Source organism: Pseudorca crassidens, chromosome 8 (assembly GCF_039906515.1).
Source record: "Pseudorca crassidens isolate mPseCra1 chromosome 8, mPseCra1.hap1, whole genome shotgun sequence".
NCBI lineage: Eukaryota > Metazoa > Chordata > Mammalia > Artiodactyla > Delphinidae > Pseudorca > Pseudorca crassidens.
Genome location: NC_090303.1, coordinates 74,439,341 through 74,461,275, shown reverse-complemented (window position 1 = coordinate 74,461,275; position 21,935 = coordinate 74,439,341). Strand labels below are relative to the sequence as shown.

Genomic DNA, 21,935 nt, shown 5'->3' with positions numbered 1-21,935 from the left:
GTACAGCAAAGTGAATCAGTTATACATACACATATATCCACCCTTTGTTTGATTCTTTTCCCATATAGGTCATTACAGAGTATTGAGTAGAGTTCCCATGCTATATAGGTCTTTATTTTCTATTTTATATATAGTAGTGTGTATATGTCAATCCCAATCTCCCAATTTATCCCTCAAGAGTATAAATTAAGCTGCTGGAAAACACACTTGAACCCCCGGGAAATTCTAAGTAAGTTTACATATCATTCTGGCATCAAAATGCACCTCCTCTCAGAGAAAAGGGATTACTGGCCAGTGTCAGATTCCAAGGTACACTTCAGGGTTTATCTGCGCGCACTAGAGTTCTGCCCTTAGGGCTGTAATTCTCATTCTGCGTGTTTGTTCTTCTCATTGAGAAATAGAGGACAAAAGGAGAAGTTCACTTCATGAAGAGGACCTAACATAGGTCCAATCTTCCCCGAGTAAAAATTTAACTTGATTTCAGAAGATCTCTGGAATACTCAGGAAAGAACTTGATAGAAGAGAGGCGAATTCAGACGAAGAGAGAAGTTAAAAAGGACCAGATGACACTGGCTGTAAATATCCACTGAGGAGGAACCACATTCATGGAACCTCCCTGGGGAACAGGGCTTACCTTCTTCCCAGTGACAACGAGTGTATAGCCATTTTGGTTTAGCGGGTTCTCCACAATTGCTTCAGGAGACACAGGGTGGGAATCCAGGAGAAAATTCACGTGTGGGGTTAATGATCCTGATCGAGAAACCACAACCTGAGGAACAAACCAGAAAGCACCCTTAGTCCAATAAGCTCAGTTTAAATATACTGTCAGGGGAAAATGTGGACGATAATGGTAATACCAGATTAGACGAGCTCATGGGTGTTTGAACTATAGGCCCAACAGTTCATCTCACTGTAAATCAATAAGACACCTTCTAATCTCCTGCCTTGAAGACAATTCATCTGCACCCCCAAGACAGAGTTTTGCCTATTATCTTTTAATGATTTCTAGGGAAGGAGATCTTCCAGTCAATCAGCCAGCACATGCAGACAAATCCTCATGATTGTATTGGGAACCGGAAGAGCCAAGCACAGAAGACCTCCTTTATGCTACAAGGATACTGGATTATTTTTTAATGTAGTCTCCTGACTCACCCCACTGAGCAGCTTCCCTTGATGTAATGGAAAGGGTAGTGAATGGGAAGTCTGGAGACCTGGATTTGGTTCCAGCTTTGCTATTCTTAAGCCATATGTATAGATCTTTTGAGGTCAAAATAGGCCCTCAGCTAACTTAGAAATGGTGTGCTGTCATTTCTTACAGACCATTGTCCCATCATACTTTTTTACTTTGATTATAACTAAAGTTCTGCTTCTTGGCCTGGTGTTACAATAAGGCCTGATGGTTTTAACAATGCCTTGGAAATGAGGTTTGATGACTGGTGTGATTCTTGCTGTTAGGTATTTCTAATTTGGGATGGTTCTCAGTTATATAATTTCCATCTGCCCAGCTGCTAGAACCCAGTAATAATGAAGTCCAGGTATAAAATCAGATGACTATCTGAGATGAACACTCAGACTATAGGAGAGTTTAGGAGCACTCAGAGGGACTCTCATTCTTAAATAGGGCATAAGGTTGTATCTACAGGAGGGTACAGGAGGCTGAGCATAGCTCTGGGCTTGGAATTGACTTTGTGAAATTGCCTGACATCCAAATACCCTTTTACATTTCACTGAAAGTGCGTTTATTTGCCATGTGTTTGAAATCATGGGACAAATGTGGGCAGCTGTGAGATTAGGATTAAATAATAAATAACTACTCCTTCTACCTCAGCTTTCTTATCCATAAAACGGGAATGAACTGCGTAGTACTCTAACAAACACACAACATACAAATGTTTTGGGGAACCAGTAGTAAATTTTTTCTTCAGTATAATAAAGGAGTCAAGTTGCCTGAAACAATTTGGGAAGATTCCCAAAGTCCCTAATTTGCTCCCAGAGAGTGGACTGTTGATAGAGAAACCAACCACGCTCACACAGAACTATAAAAATTAAACACCATGACATTTTTTTTCTAACATTTGTTCTATCCCAAACACTCAACACTTTCAAAACAACTCCATTAAGCAGGGTGGCTATATTTGCACAGAAGTTAAGTGACGGATCGAAGGTCATTTGGTCAGAATGGGAAAGGATGGAAACTACTGTTATTCCTAAATTTAGGGCCAAATAGTTATTTGTGACTTTTGTAAGGAAGTAAAAAGAAGTTCAATTACCAGTCCTACCTCCCTTTGGGTGCTGGTTACAAGCAGACTATCAGAACACCAAACTTCTGTCCCAAGTTATCCAGATTTCAGTTAACCAATTTTTCTATCTTGACGTACTTCTGGTGCTCACCACCTTTTGTTTTTCCTACCCCTCACTCCTCCCTGCCCCCCAATTTTTTCATATTTCCCTGATTGTTGTCAATCACTTCAAACTGAAAAGGTGAAAAAAAATTTCATTTTCTCACACACAAGTAAAAACCAAAACAATACACCAGCCTCTCTTAATAACCTGACTCTGTTCTCTGCCTCATTCTGTGCTTTCTACTTCACTGGAGATCATTCATCCCTCTGAACCTGCCTATAGGTATTTGCATTTTGTTTCTGTCTCTCTTATACCTTCCATTCTATTCAGACCTGCTACATAACAGTCACCTCCTCCTACTGTTTTGTCTCCTATCTTCTTGCTCTCTTTAACATCATTTCCCCTATCTATAATAAGAAATCCCTTCTTAATTAATAGGTCATCATCTTTGACTTTATCAACTATCTTAAGCCCATCCAAATATTCATTTCCCAGAAAGGATTAACATTACTCTTTTCATAAAGGAGCTCTTTGCACCTCTGGAACTTGGATAGATTGATTTGGTGCATTACCAGTTAAGACTTTTTGTCTGAAGAACACCATATATGATGGTAACTGAGCCTTTAAATGGGTATTTTATTTACTCCTCACAATAATCCTACAGGGTAGGTACTATTGTTTTCCATAAAGAAAAGATGACAGAGAATCTCAGCTAGAAAGTACAAGAGTCAGGTTTCCAAGGAGCTTTATCTCATGCCAGAATCTGTTTGCTTGACCTCTTTTTAAACACTCAACTGATCTACTCTTGGAGCACCAGAGTAAATACCAATAAAAAACTTCAACTCTGAGCTCCCAAGAGCCACTTATGAGTCAAAGCGTTAAAACAAATTTCACAATATATTTGCCTTGCCAAATACTCCTTGTTTCAGTAATCTTGGCTGCACAAGTTAAGTGTGCCTAAGGAGAAAGACTCCACATCTAACTAGTTTTTGACGGCACAGAGGAAATGTTATTAGTACAGCTGGCAAGCTCAACTTTTGATCATGAGCTAGGATAAGTGTGGCTTGTTATAGAAAAAGGAATGAACCAGAGAAGACAGGAAGGCTGTGTGGAAAAGTGAGACGACTGCTTGGAGTTTCAAGCAGAGGTCATATCACAGATGCAGATACATTTTTAGTTGATCATTAGCCCTTTCTCTGGAGGGATACCTATTGCTATTGTTTCTATCATTAATTCCTCACTTTCTCTTATTGCCAGAATTCTAAATGAGTGGGTAACCACTTTAACTCTCAAAATACTCCCGAAGCAATGTTTGCAAGAAGTTAGGAGTTCCTTTTGGTTGTCATGGAGATATTTCTAAGGACAGAACAGAATCCAGCATTTAAATTTAATTCTTATGATAAATCACCTGGCAGTCTTAGGACAATGAGCAAGAAATAGAAGACTGGCAACTATCTTTTGAGTTTCTACTGTGACAACTAATCTTTAGTGTTTAGTTCTCAAAACCATTTTCTTTAATGTTCTTGAAAATACAAGACTAGGGTGAGGGAGTAGGGAGGAATCTGAATTTACTTGACTGTGGTGGCTATGATCTCAAATTACCTGGGGGAGGACAGGGGAAGAAATATATGTAAAAATAAAATAAAACCTTGTGGCTAGGGCCCTAAATTCATGACCCTGAACAAAGTAATTCTATGTAATATATCTATAAATACATAAAGGCCAGACCTCTTCACCCCACAGACAGAGTTCTATTTTTTATTTTTATTTTTTGCATTACACGGGCCTCTCACTGTTGTAGCCTCTCCCGTTGCGGAGCACAGGCTCCGGATGCGCAGGCTCAGCGGCCCTGGCTCACGGGCCCAGCCACTCCGTGGCATGTGGGATCTTCCCAGACCGGGGCACCAACCCGTGTCCCCTGCATTGGCAGGTGGACACTCAACCACTGCGCCACCAGGGAAGCCCCAGAGTTCTACTTTTGATTAAACTGTTATAGAATTTAATTTTCTTTAGGAAGGATGAATACAATTTAACATGAGATATTGTTTCTCACATAACGTGAGATACGTGGTTTTTCTCCTCATTTTTTTAAAGTAGACAATTCAGTGGTTTTTAGCATATTCACAGATTTGTGCAACCATCTTCACAACTAATTTTGGAATATTTTCATTACCTCAGAAACCCCACACCCCTTAGCCATCATCCACCCTAGCCCGTCATACCCTCCAGTTCCTGGCAACCACTAATCTACTTTCTATCTCCCCAGATTTTCCTATTCTGGACATTTCATGTAAATGGAACCCTACAATATGTGGTCTTTTGTAACTGGCTTCTTTCACTTAATGTTTTCAAGGTTCATCCATGTTAGAGTATGTATCAGTACGTCATTCCTTTTTATTGCCAAATAATATTCCTTTGTATGAATATACTATATTTTATTTATCCATTTATCAGTTGATGGACATTGGGTTGTTTCTACTTTTTGGCTACTGTGAATAATGCTGCTAGGAACATCCAAGTCTAACTTCTGGTGAGAATATATATTTTCACTTCTGTTGGATATATACCTAGGAGTGGAATTGTTGGGTCTTAACGGTAACTCTATGTTTAACCTTTTGAGGAACCGCCAGACCATTTTCCATATGGGATGCATAATTCTACATTCCCATCAGCAATGTATGAGTGTTCCAATTTCTTCACATCCTTACTGACATTTGTTATTTTCTGTTTTCTTGATTATAGCCATCCTAGTAGGTGTGAAGTGGTACTTCATTGTGGTTTTGGTTTGTATTTATCTGCAAAATGTTTCCTTAAATTAAGTAAAAGACAAGTTTACTTCTGAAGGTTCACAGCCTTCCATCCATTCCTCCTGCCTGAGACTGACACTTGGGCATCACCTGCTCAGCCTCCCAACCAGTTCTCTGAAGAACATACATCATGGTCAGACTGGACTTTTGTAAAACAGAGATCTAGAGAGGCTGGAGGTGGGGGAGGGGTAGAAGAAACAAAAATGGATTCTCACTAGGAGAAGCAGAGTGGGAGATGCAGCACGTTCCCCAGTGAATTGAGAGAGGGAAAAAAAAATGTAAGTGAAGGAGATGACACCATTAATAAACAAACTGGGTTATAACTGGATGTGAACTTACAGATCCAGGAAATGAGTCTGCTTTCTCTCTAGTTTCTAGTACAGATCTGGCACATAGTAGGTCCAAAAGGCATATCTATTGCTTAAACATATGAATAGACTGAAATAATAAGCCTACGTAAGCCTTGATGAAGGGATGGTTTTTTTTTAATGCTTCAGACATTTAGATAACCTTCAAGAGTTTGGTTTGCATTTTCAAGGTATGGTTTCTGATGCCTTTTGCAATGTACTGAATATTTGTGTCCCCCCGCCAAGTTCCTATGTTGAAATCCTAATCCTCAGTGTGATGGTGTGAAGAGATGAGGCCTTTGGATGCTGCTTAGGTCGTGAGGGTGAAGCTCTCATGAATGAGGTAAGTGCCCTATAAATGGGACCCCAGAGAGTTCTCGTGCCCTCTTTCCACCACGTGAGGACACAGTGAGAAGATGGCAATCTGTGGACCCGGAAGCAGGCCCTCATTAGACTCCAGATCTGCTGGCATGTTGATCTTGGAATTCTCAGCCTCCAGAACTGTGAGAAATAAATGTTTGTTTTTTTAAGCCACCTAGTCTATGGTAATTTGCTACAACAGCCCGAACTGACTAAAACACCAGCTATAGGTGTATATCTTAAGTATGTGAGAGAAATCGGTATTTGTTTAGAAAGAAATCAGATATAAAGAGTTTTGTTTCAACCAAGGTAAACATCTAATTTTCTGGAATTAAAAAAATGAAACATAAGAAGTGGAAATTGCTGATTGGTGCTGACAACTCAAAATTAGAAGTAGTAAAACAAAGTACCAGGTGGCAAAAGTTGAATTAAATGAAACTTTGCTCTGTTCTTTCACTCTTTTTTTGGTAAGTGGGCACAAGAGCTTCTATACCAACCTGACACTATAAAGGCCAGGTATGTACAAAAAGTAAAACAATTTTTTTAATGATTATAATACCGATGTGTATGTGTGTTTCAACTTTTTGAAATGAGTCAGAGTGAGTCAAAATGAGTCAATACCAAACTGAGAACTTTGTAAAAAATTTCAAGCATCTAAAAACCAAATAAGCTAGTAAATTTGTAAAAATTAAAAAAAATCCAATACTTTCAAATCAGTATTCCAAATACAATGATTGTGGGATTCGCCAATCTATATATAGAGTATATCTGTCTGAATTTTGAAAAAACTACTGATAAATATATTTTCTGTTTTAAAATGTCTCTCCATTTTTTCAAATAAGCACCCAAACAAGAAATTCCAGTTATTCCCTGCTACCAAAAAACCCAAAACAAACAAAAGGTTAGCACTTTCCCATGGTTTCAAATATGTATGGTGTTTTAAGTTTCTATGCTATAAGAGTTTATAAGATATATATATTTCAAGACCATGCATTAATTCATTTTAGGAGACTATATACGAGCTGGGCTTAATTTTTTGTTATGGGCATAACTCTGAAATTATTATTTACAACAGGTACTTTTTCTCCCAAAAGAAATTTCAGAACCCATGAAGTATATTTTCCTCTAAAGAAATATAGCAAAGCTACCATTCTATAGAGATGTAACTAAATCAATGATGTGCACCTTAAAAACAGGCAGATGATATTTTTATCTGAGCATTTTATAAAGGAGCCGGGTAAGTTAGCAATCGCTGAAAAGGAATGTTCAAGTTCAAGCTTTGTTTGGCTGTGTCTCTGCAGGCTGCTCACAGCACTGATGAGTTGATGATCTGTGTCTACATAGTCTAAAATAGCAGTAATCCCAAATGAAATGTATGCTGCAGGCTTCGAGCACAAAGCACTGACATGCCATGATGGCAGCACAGGAACTGAAGAAATTTAGAGACAGGAGGTCAATAGATGAATCGATTCTTCTTACCAGAAGTGAGTAATTATTGTCAAGTTCACTGATTACTAACATAATCCTTTAAGTGATGGTCATAAGTAATGATCATGAGCTAACGATGTCTTTTTAGGTGGTCCCTACCTCTTGAAGTTTCTTGCTTAAGACCAACTAGTCCAGTTAAGAGGCACAAGAGAAAAGGGGTTATGGGTGGTAACAGCATCAAGGAATTGGGGAGAGGGGAAAGGGTGATGGGAGAAGAGCAAGGATAATGCCAAAGAACCTAATGAAATCTGTGACAGTGCTCAGGCAGTGGCCACTGTATATAGACAAGGTAGCTGCCCAGTGAATGTGGAGCTGAACTTGCAACAAGTCTTGAAAGTGCCTCCCCACTCCCACCCCACCCCCATCCACTTGCTCTCCCTGGCCTGACAGTCATGCACAAATATTTTAATAACGATGCTTGCATCTAGAGATTAAAGGCCTTATATAAGTGCTGTAAAAAAAAAATCAAGCAAGCATTGTTTTTGGATGTAGATTAGATGAGGAGCTCAGAAGGGGAGATGTGGGCAATCCCTGTGATTAGTCCTGTGATCTTCATGAGTATCCTGCTTCCCTCTCCCATGTAGCCCTGCACACTGTGCTCATGTTCCCCAGCCTTGTTCTTTTCTACATCCGCTCTGCCTCCAAAATTCGTAAGAAGGCGTGTTCTTACTGTTTACTTATACTATCTCAAACATTGCTTATCATATTATTTTACTTCAGAGCATCCCAGAGTGATCACACAAATAAAAACTGTTTTTGAAATCTATATCTACACTGACATAGCTCTACAGATAGACTTGAATGTATGTACACATTAGTATATTTAGACATAGCTGCACCTGTGTAAGTTACACGTTTAAATGTTAAAAACATGTCAAAAATGTCTTCTCTTCCATACGTATAATATTGTTAGCTAAACAATATAATTCTTTCTAATCAAATAACCACTGTGAAATACCTGATTCACTTTGCACCCGACAGCTGGGGCTGAAGCTTGTATTCCCAGTCAGAGTTGAACATAAGCACAATAGGAAAGGCAGAAACAGCTGCAAACTCTTGGGAGAAAACATTTGCAAAGCAACTTTGCCTTTAGGCTTCAGGGTAGGAAGGAAGTAAAATCATTTTTCTATTCCTTTTCATGTATGGCAGCTGTCTTTGGGAAAATTATGTCCCTTCTATATTGTAACAGAAACTTCATAGTATTATTAAAACATGGGTTGTAGAAACTTAGGCTTGGCCACAGATTCAGCACTTCAGTGCAGTCAAAACATTTACAGAACTTGGCAGGTTACCGCTTGGATAGATTAAGCTGGATGGTCCCCAAATTTCTGCTGCACTCCTGACTCCGCCTCCACTTTATTTGCTGTAAACAAACTGGGTTTCAGTGATGTTGACTCTTTTATCCTTTAAATGGTTGAGGTTTATTTACATAAAATTTTACTAAATGGAATTCTTCTGGGCAAGTGTCAGAGAAAGAGATCCTCTCTTTGTGGGTTTCAGTAGCCCTGTGTTTTTTATGTCTTTGTTTTCTCTACTCTTCGTGTCAGATACATGTTTTTATTTCCCCTACTGAAATTTCAGTTCCTCAGAGGCAGGTTCTGTGTCACTGCTTCCTTTGCTGCACTTACTTGCCTAGTAAAGCAAAGTTAGTACCTTCTTGATACATATTTGATGAATTAAGAGCCACCTGGTTTAAAAAAAAAAATCAAGGATATCAGTGCTTTTCATAAAATAAATATCTACTCATATACTTATTTTCATCTTTGGTGTTATGGATGCAAAGGTGTACTATGGCTTCTTTTATGAAAATGCTGGGAGACAAGAATAAAACATTTGTTACATTTTTAATAGAAATGTTAAAGCATTTCTTTTATAATGAGACTGATGTATATAACATATCACTTGGGTTGTGAAATCTGTCACACAGTAGAATTTACTTAGCTATTAAAGCAATCTATCTAAAAATGGAATTCTTTAGAATCTGGAAATAGGCTAGGAACCTTATGATGTGAAAAAGTGTCAGACCTAAAGTGACTGTAGAAAGTTTATTAATATGGAACTGGATTGGTGAGGTATTAGACAATTAAGAAAAAAAGAAAAGCAGAAAAAAGATAAAGGGAAGCAAATCAACATAGTGAACACAATAGGAATTCAATAGAGGAATTCAGTCATCCTCCTTTAGATTTTTCTTGGAATTCTACAGAATAACATCAACGTGAACTAAAAACACATATAAACATCACATAACAAACACATTTTACAAGGATAATAGGTACGATCATATTTCAAATATGTTAGAGTGCTTGTCTGTGTGGGAGGAGACTGGGCATCTCTCCTTCCCATTTTGAGGAGTTAAGGACAGCATTGAATGTTCTGAAGTGGGTGAATAAGAACACTGGGCTGGGGGAGTGGGAGCAAAAGTGTAGTTAATTGTGAAGCAATAGGAGGAGGGGAGACCAAGTGTGGGATTCTTTAGATAACAGGATCTACAATATATGATTCATTTTGAGGTGGGAAAGTTGTATTTACACGTTTCATGATTTTGAAAAAATTCCACCATGCCCACTAGTAGAAGAAAAACATTTGATCAGTACCCAGACTGCTATAAGACAGTGTATATTTGTTAAAGAATACAGATAGAGAATGTACAGACGGGCAAGTCATAGGAAAACATCATCGTCCTCAATTCGTTTACTAAAAGTCATTGCCGGACTGGGCTGTTAATTATGTCAGATGATTATGAAATAAACATCCTTCTTTAAAAGAAATTTCTAGTCTTTGTGGAAAGTCAACATTTCCAATAGATACCATTGTCACTGTGCCTTAACCAAGAATCTACTAATGAACTCATGTTGAAAGCACTACCAATAACTATTAAAGCAGCAAAACAGACCCAACACGAGAGCATTTTAATTTCTGCAAAGTGCTAGGGTTCTTGTATCTAGGGGACACGATAACTGCAAGTCTGAAATGTGAACTTTTATTGTATGGAAATACTGTTGCTATCCATTAAAGGTATTTCTTAACAAAATCCGGATCTTTTTTCCCCAGTGTTTGCACTTTTTTGTGTCTGATCCCATCATTTTGCAGAATCAGGAGAACTGGAGTTACAATGGGATTTAGATGATAACGTCCCTTCCTAACTCCTGCCAATATTTCTCAATGATGTGAATGTTTCTTCTCATGGAGACGCACGGTTCACACAATAGCTCTCTTTTGATCCGTAGCTTCCCTTGAAATAGGAAAACATCGCCTGGAAGCGCTTTAATTGTTTCATTTTATTTTCCAATCATGTGATAGAAATCATGAATGGAAAAAAAAACCCCAAACCATTCCAGGCAAGAAAATTAAAGCAACCACATTTAAACTGAAAGCTTTAAGAATTTAACAACGGAAAATAGGCCATACATTTCATAAAAAGTGGACCAAGCTTCATTGTTTTGCTTTCAGTCTATGCCTCTAGCTTCCACTGTGATTCTCACTTACAGTATTTGCAAACACCTTACTGTAAAAAGAGAAGGAAATTAACTGCATAACACCGGATAAAACAGACACAGCCACTCTCAGAAAGTATGTACCTGCATGAATCGACCCTCTGACGTTCCAAGATTAGCGATGGTGAGGTCTCCTTTAATAAAGGTGGATATAGATGTTAAGAGGACTTGGTTGAACTGGCCCATGAATAAGTCAACGCGCTGCAAAGCTGTGGTAAACTCCGTTCGGTATTCATCACTGCGCACTTCGCAGCCTGATGAATTTCTCAAAAGTGTCTGGAATAAAATATGGTCATAGAATTAATGTGAGTCCAGATGTGAGCAAGCTATTAAGAAACCTTTTTGGTGTGTCTTTTTAGAGCTTGGAGGGAATGGCAAGGATAATAGACAGTTTGCAAATACACAAATAGTCCCGGAGAGGCAGAAACAATTCTAGTGACCTAAATGACTCTAGTACCAGTAGGTGCTGCTGTGTATATACAGACTCTAAAACCAGGGGCAAATCTTTCCCTCACAGTTTGTATCATGGTTTGATATGTACGTACATAAAAATGGAACTTAGCTGATGCTAGTAAAAGAAAAACAAAACTATGAATGTTTCAGGCCTGGATATGAAGGTAATGCTTCTAGCAGGCAAGTCCAATGAGATGAATATCAACTCGAATAATCATAAATGTCAGAATCACACTAGGACATTGTATTTTAAAACGTGTGCATTTGTGCGCAGTGGGGTGGTGCGGATAATTCATGGGGAAGTGGCAGAGCACAGACTCCAGACCTAGGTGCCTGCATTGAACCCTGGTCCTTAATGGTTACTCGTTGTATGTAATTTCTATAACCTCCCTGTGTTTGTGAAATCCATGTTATCTCTGTTATAGTTCCTCCATTTGTAAAATTGAGAGAATTACAGAAAAGTACTTACCTTACAGAGCTGTTGTAAAGATTAAATGAACTAGTTTACAGAAATCTCTTATAATAGAACCCAGCACAGAGAACACAGAGTATTTGTCCTCATTATGGTGAAAGGCTCCAAAAATGTAAAAGTTGTGCATCAAATGCTTTGTTAACCAGCTAACTAAAAGGCAATTACCACTAAATCAGGTATTTATCTTTTAGCTTTAACTTTAAGTGAAAGGATTTAAAGAATATTGTTCACTAATACATGACAATTTAAGTACTATGGATCCCTCCCTTCACCTTGACACTTCAGTCTGCTGGTCTTCCTTCTACTACTTCTCAGATTGTAACATTTGTCTCCTTTGCAGGACCATCCATGCTTGCCTGTCAATGTTAGAGTTTCTCAAGACTCCATCCTAGGGCTGCTCCTCTGCTCACTCACTCTTCATACTCCCCACCCAGGATATCTCAGTTTTACTCTATTTAGTTGACACTCACATTTGTACCTCCAGGCTAACTTGCTCCTCTGAGCTGACTGTGCATTTATCAAACTGCCTATGAAATCTGAACTCAGATGTCTCAAAGACCTCAGGCTCAACATGACCAAAGTAGAAAACACAATCTTCCCCCATGCCTGACCTTGTGATATAATGCACCCCAGCAAATGGCTGCACCATTTCTCCAGGTGCACAAGTCAGAAATCTAAGTGTCATCCGTCATTCCTCCCCATACACAGTCCATCACCAATTCCCATCAATTGCACTTTCTAAATATCTCCTGGGTCTCTACAGTTTTCTCTATCTCTACCACGGCAACCTTCATCGAAGGCACCTCCGTCCTTTCCTGAACTATGACAATGGCTTCTTAACTGGACCTGCCCCGTCCAATCTCATCTAATCTCTTTCTAGGTCCATTCTCCACACTGCAGCCAAATTTTCTTTTTAAACCACAAATCTCATCATGTCACTCTGCTTAAAACACTGAACATTTCCCCACCGCTCTTCGGGATCAAGGACAAAACTTTTAACATGCCCCATTGGATCCTGCATCATCTGGTTCCTGCTCAAATTCTCCAGACTCACCCTGCGCTGTGTTCTTCCTTGCTCTCTATGCTCCAGTGAGCTGGCCTTCTCTTAGTTCTCTAAATAGCTATGTGTCCTCCATGACAGGGCCTCTGCACATGCTGTTCCCTCTGCCTGGAATGCTCTTTCCACCTCCAATGCCTCCTTCAGATCTCAGCTTGTCATCAGTTCCTCAGAAGGCCTGCCCTGACCCCAATATCTAGGTCAAATGCTTCTATTATAGACTGTCATAATACCATTTACTATGTGAAATAGCACTCATTATAGCTGCAACTACTATTCGCTTGTGTGATATAAGAGTGATGTGAGACTTCTCCCAAGTGGCTCCCTGTCTTTAGGGACCCTGCTTGTTTACCACTGTATTGCTAGTAGTAGATGAAATATCACACATAGTAGATGTTTAATAAATACTAATTGAATAAATGAACAAGTAAGTAAATCAATTATGGGTAGATGGGGAATGAGTGTGAAGATATGAACCAATATTACTAAAGCTATTTTTTTTTTCAGGAATAGGGATAGTTTATGAGTTTATAAGGGACAAATGGAGTGACTGACCCCGACTGTCCTGACAAGATCATTGCAAATTGGTAACTTTGGGGAAGATAATGGGGGGCAAGAAGGTGTATAAAGAAGACAAAGTCTAACTTGAAGAAAGAGAGAAACAGCTCAGTTTTACACATCTTTGTATGTAGCTACAAGTCCAGGAAAATGATTTGAAGATTAGAGATTTTCTATTATTGTCCTATTATATTTGTAATAATCAGAAAGTTGTTAGAGCATATTTCAAACCAACTTAGTGCTTAAGAACAAACTGAAATAAAAAATTTAGTTACCCTTATGTAAAATAACCTTACTCCTTAATGTCAAACTTCTGTCACATAGAATGCAAAGTTCTTACATGTATTAACTTTTATGGTTAAATATCACCTAACATCCTGTTTTATACAGCAACAGCTACTTTTTTATTTTAAATGGTGATACGTTAGCAAACAGAGAGTCTCAGAGATGCTAAACCTATGACTTTTAATAAGATGTTCTAGTTCTAGACATTTTTTGATATATTTATGAGTGCTATTTTACTATTTAATTGGAAACTTTTCTTCACTAAAGTGCTATAGATTGCTCTGAGGAGTAGCAGATAACTGAGATGTACTGTCAGTTCAATAGTTACCAATTAATTGGTAATTAAGTTTCCATTGGTGATCAATCATCCATTTTGCAGAGAGTGCTAGAACCAGGGAAGCTTCTTAAAGGAGCAGAGGACATTTTTAAATCAAAGCCCTTCTGAAGTATTCCGTTACAGAGGTGGCTGCTCTTCAGAGTCAGCTTCTGTGATTTTGTTCATTTCTTGTTCTCCCTTTTTTCCAATGTCTAGGTGGCATTCTGGGAACTTTAAAGCCTCAGACTTGACTTGGGGTTCGGTGCTGGTGGAGATATGATGGATTCATCAGCATATAAAACAATTGGCAAATTGTGGAGTAGAGTCTTAGATTGTAAACTAGTAGCAGCCTACTATCAACAAGAGTCCAGGAACTGTCTCATTTATCTTTTATCCCCACTGTGTACACTGCCTAGCACACTGTAGGTATTTAACAACTGCCTGCTGAAAAATGAATGCAATTATACTCCAGTTTGCAAAGTAACCAGGCATAAAGCTCATTTGCCTCCCCAGCTTGCTTTGTGGTCTGCCTTGCTGAATAGGGCGAGCTGGAGAACAGAGGTTTAGATGCATCTGAGTGTCTGCAAACCTGCAGGACCTCACTGATCTTTTCTAAATGAAGGGAGAGAAACAGGACCAGAACTTTAGCTTCTATGTGTCTGTTTTCTCACATGTAAGGCTTAATAAGTGTAGAACTCTGCATCAGAGTTAATGCAATATTTATACTCCACACTTCAAGGCTTCTCCTTCAGGAAACAGTAAGGTCTCTAAATGGTGCTTCCTCAAGGACTGAGAGGGATTCCTGTCCCCCACCCCCCCACAAACAAATTCCAAAGTATAGAAACACTGAACAATGTTGGAATAGGATGTACAGAGCTCCTTGATCTTAAAAAATTGTGCAATGGAGCCGAAAACCCAACATCATGTCAGGGTCAAGTGGCATTCAAATTTCAGAAGCCAGGGGACCCCAACCTTTTTCTTTTTCATTTTCTCCTCAGCTGAGATCTGCAGGAGAGGGGCACTAACTTCGAGGAAAACGTAACATTCCAGTGTTCACTGCAGGAGAGGGGGACTACTCCTTGTCTCTTCCTGCTGAGAATCCTGATAAACTCGACGCCTGGGGTCAGTGTGGCAGGAACTGGCTTACAGAGCTGCGGGCTGTCGTTATGCTTGAATAGTTAGACCTTTAACTATTAGAGGGAGCCTTGGTTTAAACTCTCAGCATTGCAAAGGTAAGGTATCTTGTAAATACTCCATCTGATTCACCATGTCCCTTACAGGTAACGAGTGAACGTGTTTGTTGCTCATTTGTGCAGGAAAGATGGGGTGACTTCTCACCACTTTACACACAGTTCCTGGTGTGATGTTGGAGTGGGACTGTGTCCAGCTGGAAGAACAACTACAGACCCACTACCCTCTCCTTGCCACTCGTGCTTCTCTTAAAGCCAAAGGTCTCGTGTTTGGGGGTAAAAGTGAACATATCTGGTGAAAAGCAGTTCTCTGGTACAACAGCTGCTTTGGGGCACTGCAGAAGAGCCTACAGAGAAAGTTTTCCCCCAGCACCAGTTGAGGAGCCAGACTAATGCTCTCTCTTTGGTAACAAAGGGAGGAAGAAGGAAGGAAGGAAGGAAGGGAGGGAGGAAATCAATCTTTACCCTGCACCTACACTGTGCCAGGCACTGAGTTGGGCATTTTCACGTACAAGCAGACTCACAGCAGCCCTGGGAGGTTTTATCACACTGAGTTTCAGGAGGAGACGCAGGGCAGCCAAAGGTGGTGGCCACAGGTTCACACTGGAACAGGCATTCGAATTTAACTCTCTCTGACTCTCAAGCTCATGAATTGCTTTTGCTACTGTTTACTATTCTGGGCAAAGTTCCGAGAGTTGTACAATTATAAAAATGGAAAGGGCCTTAGAGACCATCTTACTCCAGTCCCTCACTTTATGTATGAGAAACTGAAAGTTAGGGAAGTTGTAACTCTAAGAGAGTTGGAATCACTTAACGAAAGTTATCATTTAACACGTAAACCCACAACGCTTCAAAGAAGGAAATGTATTCATAGATTTGCCCACCCCTGATTCCTTTTCTGAGAGAAAGGCTGGAATTAATCATTATTTTCTGGACCATGGCACAGAAATGACCACTAGCATTTTGGGCTGCTCTAGTTAGCATGGCTCTCAAATTTACCTCTTTGTCACCTATTTTGGTTAACGACATTATTCCATCCCGGTCACTCGAAATTTCAGCCATCACCAACTCATCTTTCTCCAGCATCTCTCACATCCAAGCAGTTTCTAGGTCTCGCTCAACTCTGTCTGCAGTGTCTCTCCTGTGCAGCTCTCCAGCCACCCCTGCACGCCTGCCCCAGGATAGGTGTTCCTCACTGGCCTTCCTGTCTCCCATCTCATCTGCCTTGAAGCAGTTACTTCCTTCTTCAAAATTTTAATTGCTTCCCAAAGGCCTGCAGGAAAAGTCCAGTCTCCTTAGTATGACATCCTAACCTGCCTTGATTAACATGCTTAGTCTTTTTTCCACTAAGGCATTAAGATTTTCCATTAAGATGGTCAGGTGACCATCTAGGACACCATGGGAATCTCAGAGTGACTATCCTGACACAAGACCCTTCCCATTTTTGGATTCTTGCATTTACTTTGGCAGCTGATGGCCCCCTCCCGCTGGCCACTGACACCCACTCCCTGCTCACGTAAACCTGAAGGCTGGCTCTCTCCTAAAGTCTCTCTTTACGATGTCTTTTGAATGACAGAAGTAATGTGTTTTGGGACTTCCCTGGTGGCGCGGGGGTTAAGAATCTGCCTGCCAATGAAAGGAACATGGTTCGATCCCTGGTCTGGGAAAATCCCACATATCGCGAAGCAACAAAGCCGGTGCACCACAAATACTGAGCCTGTGCTCTAGAACCCGCGAGCCACAACTACTGAGCCTGTGTGCCACAACCACTGAAGCCTGTGCGCCTAGAGCCTGTGCTCTGCAACAAGAGAAGCCACCGCAATGAGAAGTCTGCGCACCTTAACAAAGAGTAGCCCCCGCTTGCTGCAACTAGAGAAAGCCCGTGAGGCAACTAAGACCCCACTCAGCTAAAAAAAAAAAAAAAAGTAATGTGTTTTATTGGATGGGGGAGGGGAAACAGTGACAAAGAATAAGAATAGTGGATAGTACAAGGGCACAGGAAGATACCATAGAGCTCTAGATACTTGAGTCAAGAGGGAAAAAGAAATAAAATCATCCAGTACAATACGTTGTTTAGGTTATACACATGTGTAGCACAAGTAAAGGCAAGGGAAAGATGAACAATTCACAATTGCCGTTTACCCACTTTTCTGGGGCAGGAAGGTAGGAATAAGACTGGGTGCGACACATGAGGCCTTCAAAGGCATTGGTAATATTCTCTTTTTTCAGCTTCGTGGTAGAGAATCAGTATCTGTTTTATTTTGCATACACACTCACAATACATACATGTATATAGTACATTATTCTTTTGTATATATTACTATATCATTATAAAAATAAATTTTAAAGAAAACAGTGAAAAAATGGGAGGGAAGAAAGTGAAGAGAGCCGATTAAATACTCTCTCCACCCCAACTTTTTTTTTCTTTAACATCTTTATTGGAGTATAATTGCTTTAAAATCGTGTATTAGTTTCTGCTTTATAACAAAGTGAATCAGTTATACATATGCATAAGTCCCCATATCTCTTCCCTCTTGCGTCTCCCTCCCTCCCACCCCTCTAGGTGGTCACAAAGCACCGAGCTGATCTCCCGGTGCTATGCGGCTGCTTCCCACTAGCTATTTTACGTTTGGTAGTGTATATATGTCCATGCCACTCTCTCACTTTGTCCCAGCTTACCCTTCCCCCTCCCCGTATCCTCAAGTCCATTCTCTAGTAGGTCTGTGTCTTTATTCCCTAGGTTCCTCATGACAATTTTTTTTTTTTTAGATTCCATATATATGTGTTAACATACGGTATTTTTCTCTTTCTGACTTACTTCACTCTGTATGACAGACTCCAGATCCATCCACCTCACTACAAATAACTCAATTTCGTTTCTTTTTATGGCTGAGTAATATTCCATTGTATATATGTGCCACGTTTTCTTTATCCGTTCATCTGTTGATGGACACTTAGGTTGCTTCCATGTCCTGGCTATTGTAAACAGAGCTGCAATGAACATGTTGGTACATGACTCTTTTTGAATTATGGTTTTCTCAGGGTATATGCCCAGTAGTGGGATTGCTGGGTCATATGGTAGTTCTATTTGTAGTTTTTTAAGGAATCTCCAAACTGTTCTCCATAGTGGCTGTATCAATTTGCATAACCATCAACAGTGCAAGAGGGTTCCCTTTTCTCCACACCCTCTCCAGCATTTATTGTTTGTAGATTTTTTGATGATGGCCATTCTGACCGGTGAGAGATGATACCTCGTTGAAGTTTTGATTTGCATTTCTCTAATGATCAATGATGTTGAGCATTCTTTCATGTGTTTGTTGGCAATTGGTATATCTTCTTTGGAGAAATGTCTATTTAAGTCTTCTGCCCATTTTTGGATTGGGTTGTTTGCTGTTTTGATATTGAGCTGCATGAGCTGCTTGTACATTTTGGAGATTAATCCTTTGTCAGTTGCTTCATTTGCAAATATTTTCTCCCATTCTGAGGGTTGTCTTTTCGCCTTGTTTATGGTTTCCTTTGCTGTGCAAAAGCTTTAAGTTTCATTAGGTCCCATTTGTTTATTTTTGTTTTTATTTCCATTTCTCTAGGAGGTGGGGCAAAAAGGATCTTGCTGTGATTTATGTCACAGAGTGTTCTGCCTATGTTTTCCTCTAAGAGTTTTATAGTGTCTGGCCTTACATTTAGGTCTTTAATCCATTTTGAGTTTATTTTTGTGTGTGGTGTTAGGAAGTGTTCTAATTTCATTCTTTTACATGTAGCTGTCCAGTTTTCCCAGAACCACTTATTGAAGAGGCTGTCTTTTCTCCACTCTACATTCTTGCCTCCTTTATCAAAGATAAGGTGACCATATGTGCATGGGTTTACCTCTGGGCTTTCTATCCTGTTCCATTGATCTATATTTCTGTTTCTGTGCCAGTACCATATTGTCTTGATTACTGTAGCTTTGTAGTATAGTCTGAAGTCAGGAAGCCTTATTCCGCCAGCTCCGTTTTTCACTCTCAAGATTGCTTTGGCTATTAAGGGTCTTTTGTGTTTCCATAAAAATTGTGAATTTTTTTGTTCTAGTTCTGTGAAAAATGCCAGTGGTAGTTTGATAGGGATTGCATTGACTCTGTAGTTTGCTTTGGGTAGTATAGTCATTTTCACAATGTTGATTCTTCCAGTCCAAGAACATGGTATATCTCTCCATCTATTTGTATCATCTTTAATTTCTTTCAACAGTGTCTTATAATTTTCTGCATATAGGTCTTTTGTCTCCTTAGGTAGGTTTATTCCTAGTTATTTTATTCTTTTTGTTGCAATGGTAAATGGCAGTGTTTTCTTAATTTCACTTTCAGATTTTTCATCATTAGTGTAGAGGAATGCAAGAGATTTCTGTGCATTAATTTTGTATCCTGCTACTTTACCAAATTCATTGATTAGCTCTGGTAGTTTTCTGGTAGCATCTTTAGGATTCCCTATGTATAGTATCATGTCATCTGCAAACAGTTACAGCTTTACTTCTTCTTTTCTGATTTGGATTCCTTTTATTTCTTTTTCTTCTGTGGTTGCTGTGGCTAAAACCTCCAAAACTATGTTGAATAACAGTGGTGAGAGTGGGCAACCTTGTCTTGTTCCTGATCTTAGTGGAAATGGTTTCAGTTTTTCACTATTGAGGGTGATGTTGGCTGTGGGTTTGTCATATATGGCCTTTATTATGTTGAGGTAAGTTCCCTCTATGCCTACTTTCTGCAGGGTTTTTATCATAAATGGGTGTTGAATTTTGTCCAAAGCTTTCTCTGCATCTATTGAGATGATCATATGGTTTTTCTCCTTCAAATTGTTAATATGGTGTATCACATTGATTGATTTGCCTACATTGAAGAATCCTTGCATTCCTGGGATAAACCCCACTTGATCATGGTGTATGATCCTTTTAATGTGCTGTTGGATTCTGTTTGCTAGTATTTTGTTGAGGATTTTTGCATCTATGTTCATCAGTGATATTGGCCTGTAGTTTTCTTTCTTTGTGACATCTTTGTCTGGTTTGGTATAGGGTGATGGTGGCCTCATAGAATGAGTTTGGGAGTGTTTCTCCCTCTGCTATATTTTGGAAGAGTTTGAGAAGGATAGGCGTTAGCTCTTCCCTAAATGTTTGATAGAATTCCCCTGTGAAGCCATCTGGTCCTGGGCTTTTGTTTGTTGGAAGATTTTTAATCACAGTTTCAATTTCAGTGCTTTTGATTGGTCTGTTCATATTTTCTATTTCTTCCTGGTTCAGTCTCAGAAGGTTGTGCATTTCTAAGAATTTGTCCATTTCTTCCAGATTGTCCATTTTACTGGCATATAGTTCCTTGTAGTAATCTCTCATGATCCTTTGTATTTCGGCAGTGTCGGTTGTTACTTCTTTTTAATTTCTAATTCTATTGATTTGTCTTCTCCCTTTATTTCTTGATGAATATGGCTAATGGTTTATCAATATTGTTTATCTTGTCAAAGAACCAGCTTTTAGTTTTATTGATGTTTGCTATCGTTTCCTTCATTTATTTTTCATTTATTTCTGATATTTATGATTTCTTTCCTTCTGCTAACTTTGGGGTTCTTCTTTCTCTAATTGCTTTAGGTGTAAGGTTAGGTTGTTTATTTGAGATGTTTCTTAAGGTAGGATTGTATTGCTATAAACTTCCCTCTTAGAACTGCTTTTGCTGCATCCCACAGGTTTTGGGTATCGTGTTTTCATTGTCATTTGTTTCTAGGTATTTTTTTGACTTCCTCTTTGATTTCTTCAGTGATCTCTTGGTTATTAAATAGTGTATTGTTTAGCCTCCACGTGTTTATATTTTTTACAGATTTTTTCCTGTAATTGATATCTAGTCTCATAGTGTTGTGGTCGGAAAAGATACTTGATACGATTTCAATTTTCTTAAATTTACCAGGGCTTGATTTGTGACCCAAGATATGATCTATCCTGGAGAATGTTCCATGAGCACTTGAGAAGAATGTGTATTCTGTTGCTTTTGGATGGAATGTGCTATAAATATTAATTAAGTCCATCTTGTTTAATGTATCATTTAAAGCTTGTGTTTCCTTATTTATTTTCAGCTTGGATGATCTGTCCTTTGGTGAAAGTGGGGTGTTAAAGTCCCCTACTATGATTGTGTTACTGTCGATTTCCCATTTTATGGCTGTTAGTATTTGCCTTATGTATAGAAGTGCTCCTATGTTGGGTGCTTAAATATTTACAATTGTTATATCTTCCTCTTGGATTGATCCCTTGATTATTATGTAGTGTCCTTCTTTGTCTCTTGTAATAGTCTCTGTTTTAAAGTCTATTTTGTCTGACATAAGAATTGCTACTCCAGCTTTCTTCTGATTTCCATTTGCATGGAATATGTTTTTCCATCCTCTTACTTTCAGTTTGTATGTATCCCTAGGTCTGAAGTGGGTCTCTTGTAGACAGCATATATATGGGTCTTGTTTTTGTATCCATTCAGCCAGTCTATGTCTTTTGGTAGGAGAATTTAATCCATTTACAAATAAGGTAATTATCGATATGTATGTTCCTATTACCATCTTCTTAATTGTTTTAGGTTTGTTATTGTAGGTCTTTCCCTTCTCTTGTGTTTCCTGCCTAGAGAAGTTCCTTTAGCATTTGTTGTAAAGCTGGTTTGGTGGTGCTGAATTCTCTTAGCTTTTGCTTGTCTCTTAGCTTTTGCTTGTCTGTAAAGGTTTTAATTTCTCTGCCTCATCTGAATGAGATCCTTGCTGGGTAGAGTAATCTTGGTT

General features: G+C 39.1%; 1 protein-coding gene across 3 annotated transcripts in view; it reads right to left on the bottom strand.

The window, feature by feature from the left end:
• The window catches only part of MET (MET proto-oncogene, receptor tyrosine kinase), a 128,025-nt gene that overhangs the window by 47,519 nt on the left and 58,571 nt on the right, over window positions 1–21,935 (bottom strand). For all 3 annotated transcript variants that reach the window (XM_067746801.1, XM_067746802.1, XM_067746803.1), the window contains exons 3-4: window positions 10,924–11,115; window positions 635–769 (exon numbers count right to left, since the gene is read on the bottom strand). In XM_067746801.1, coding sequence (XP_067602902.1) covers window positions 635–769; window positions 10,924–11,115 — 327 coding nt within the window. The remainder of the gene's footprint in view (window positions 1–634; window positions 770–10,923; window positions 11,116–21,935) is intronic.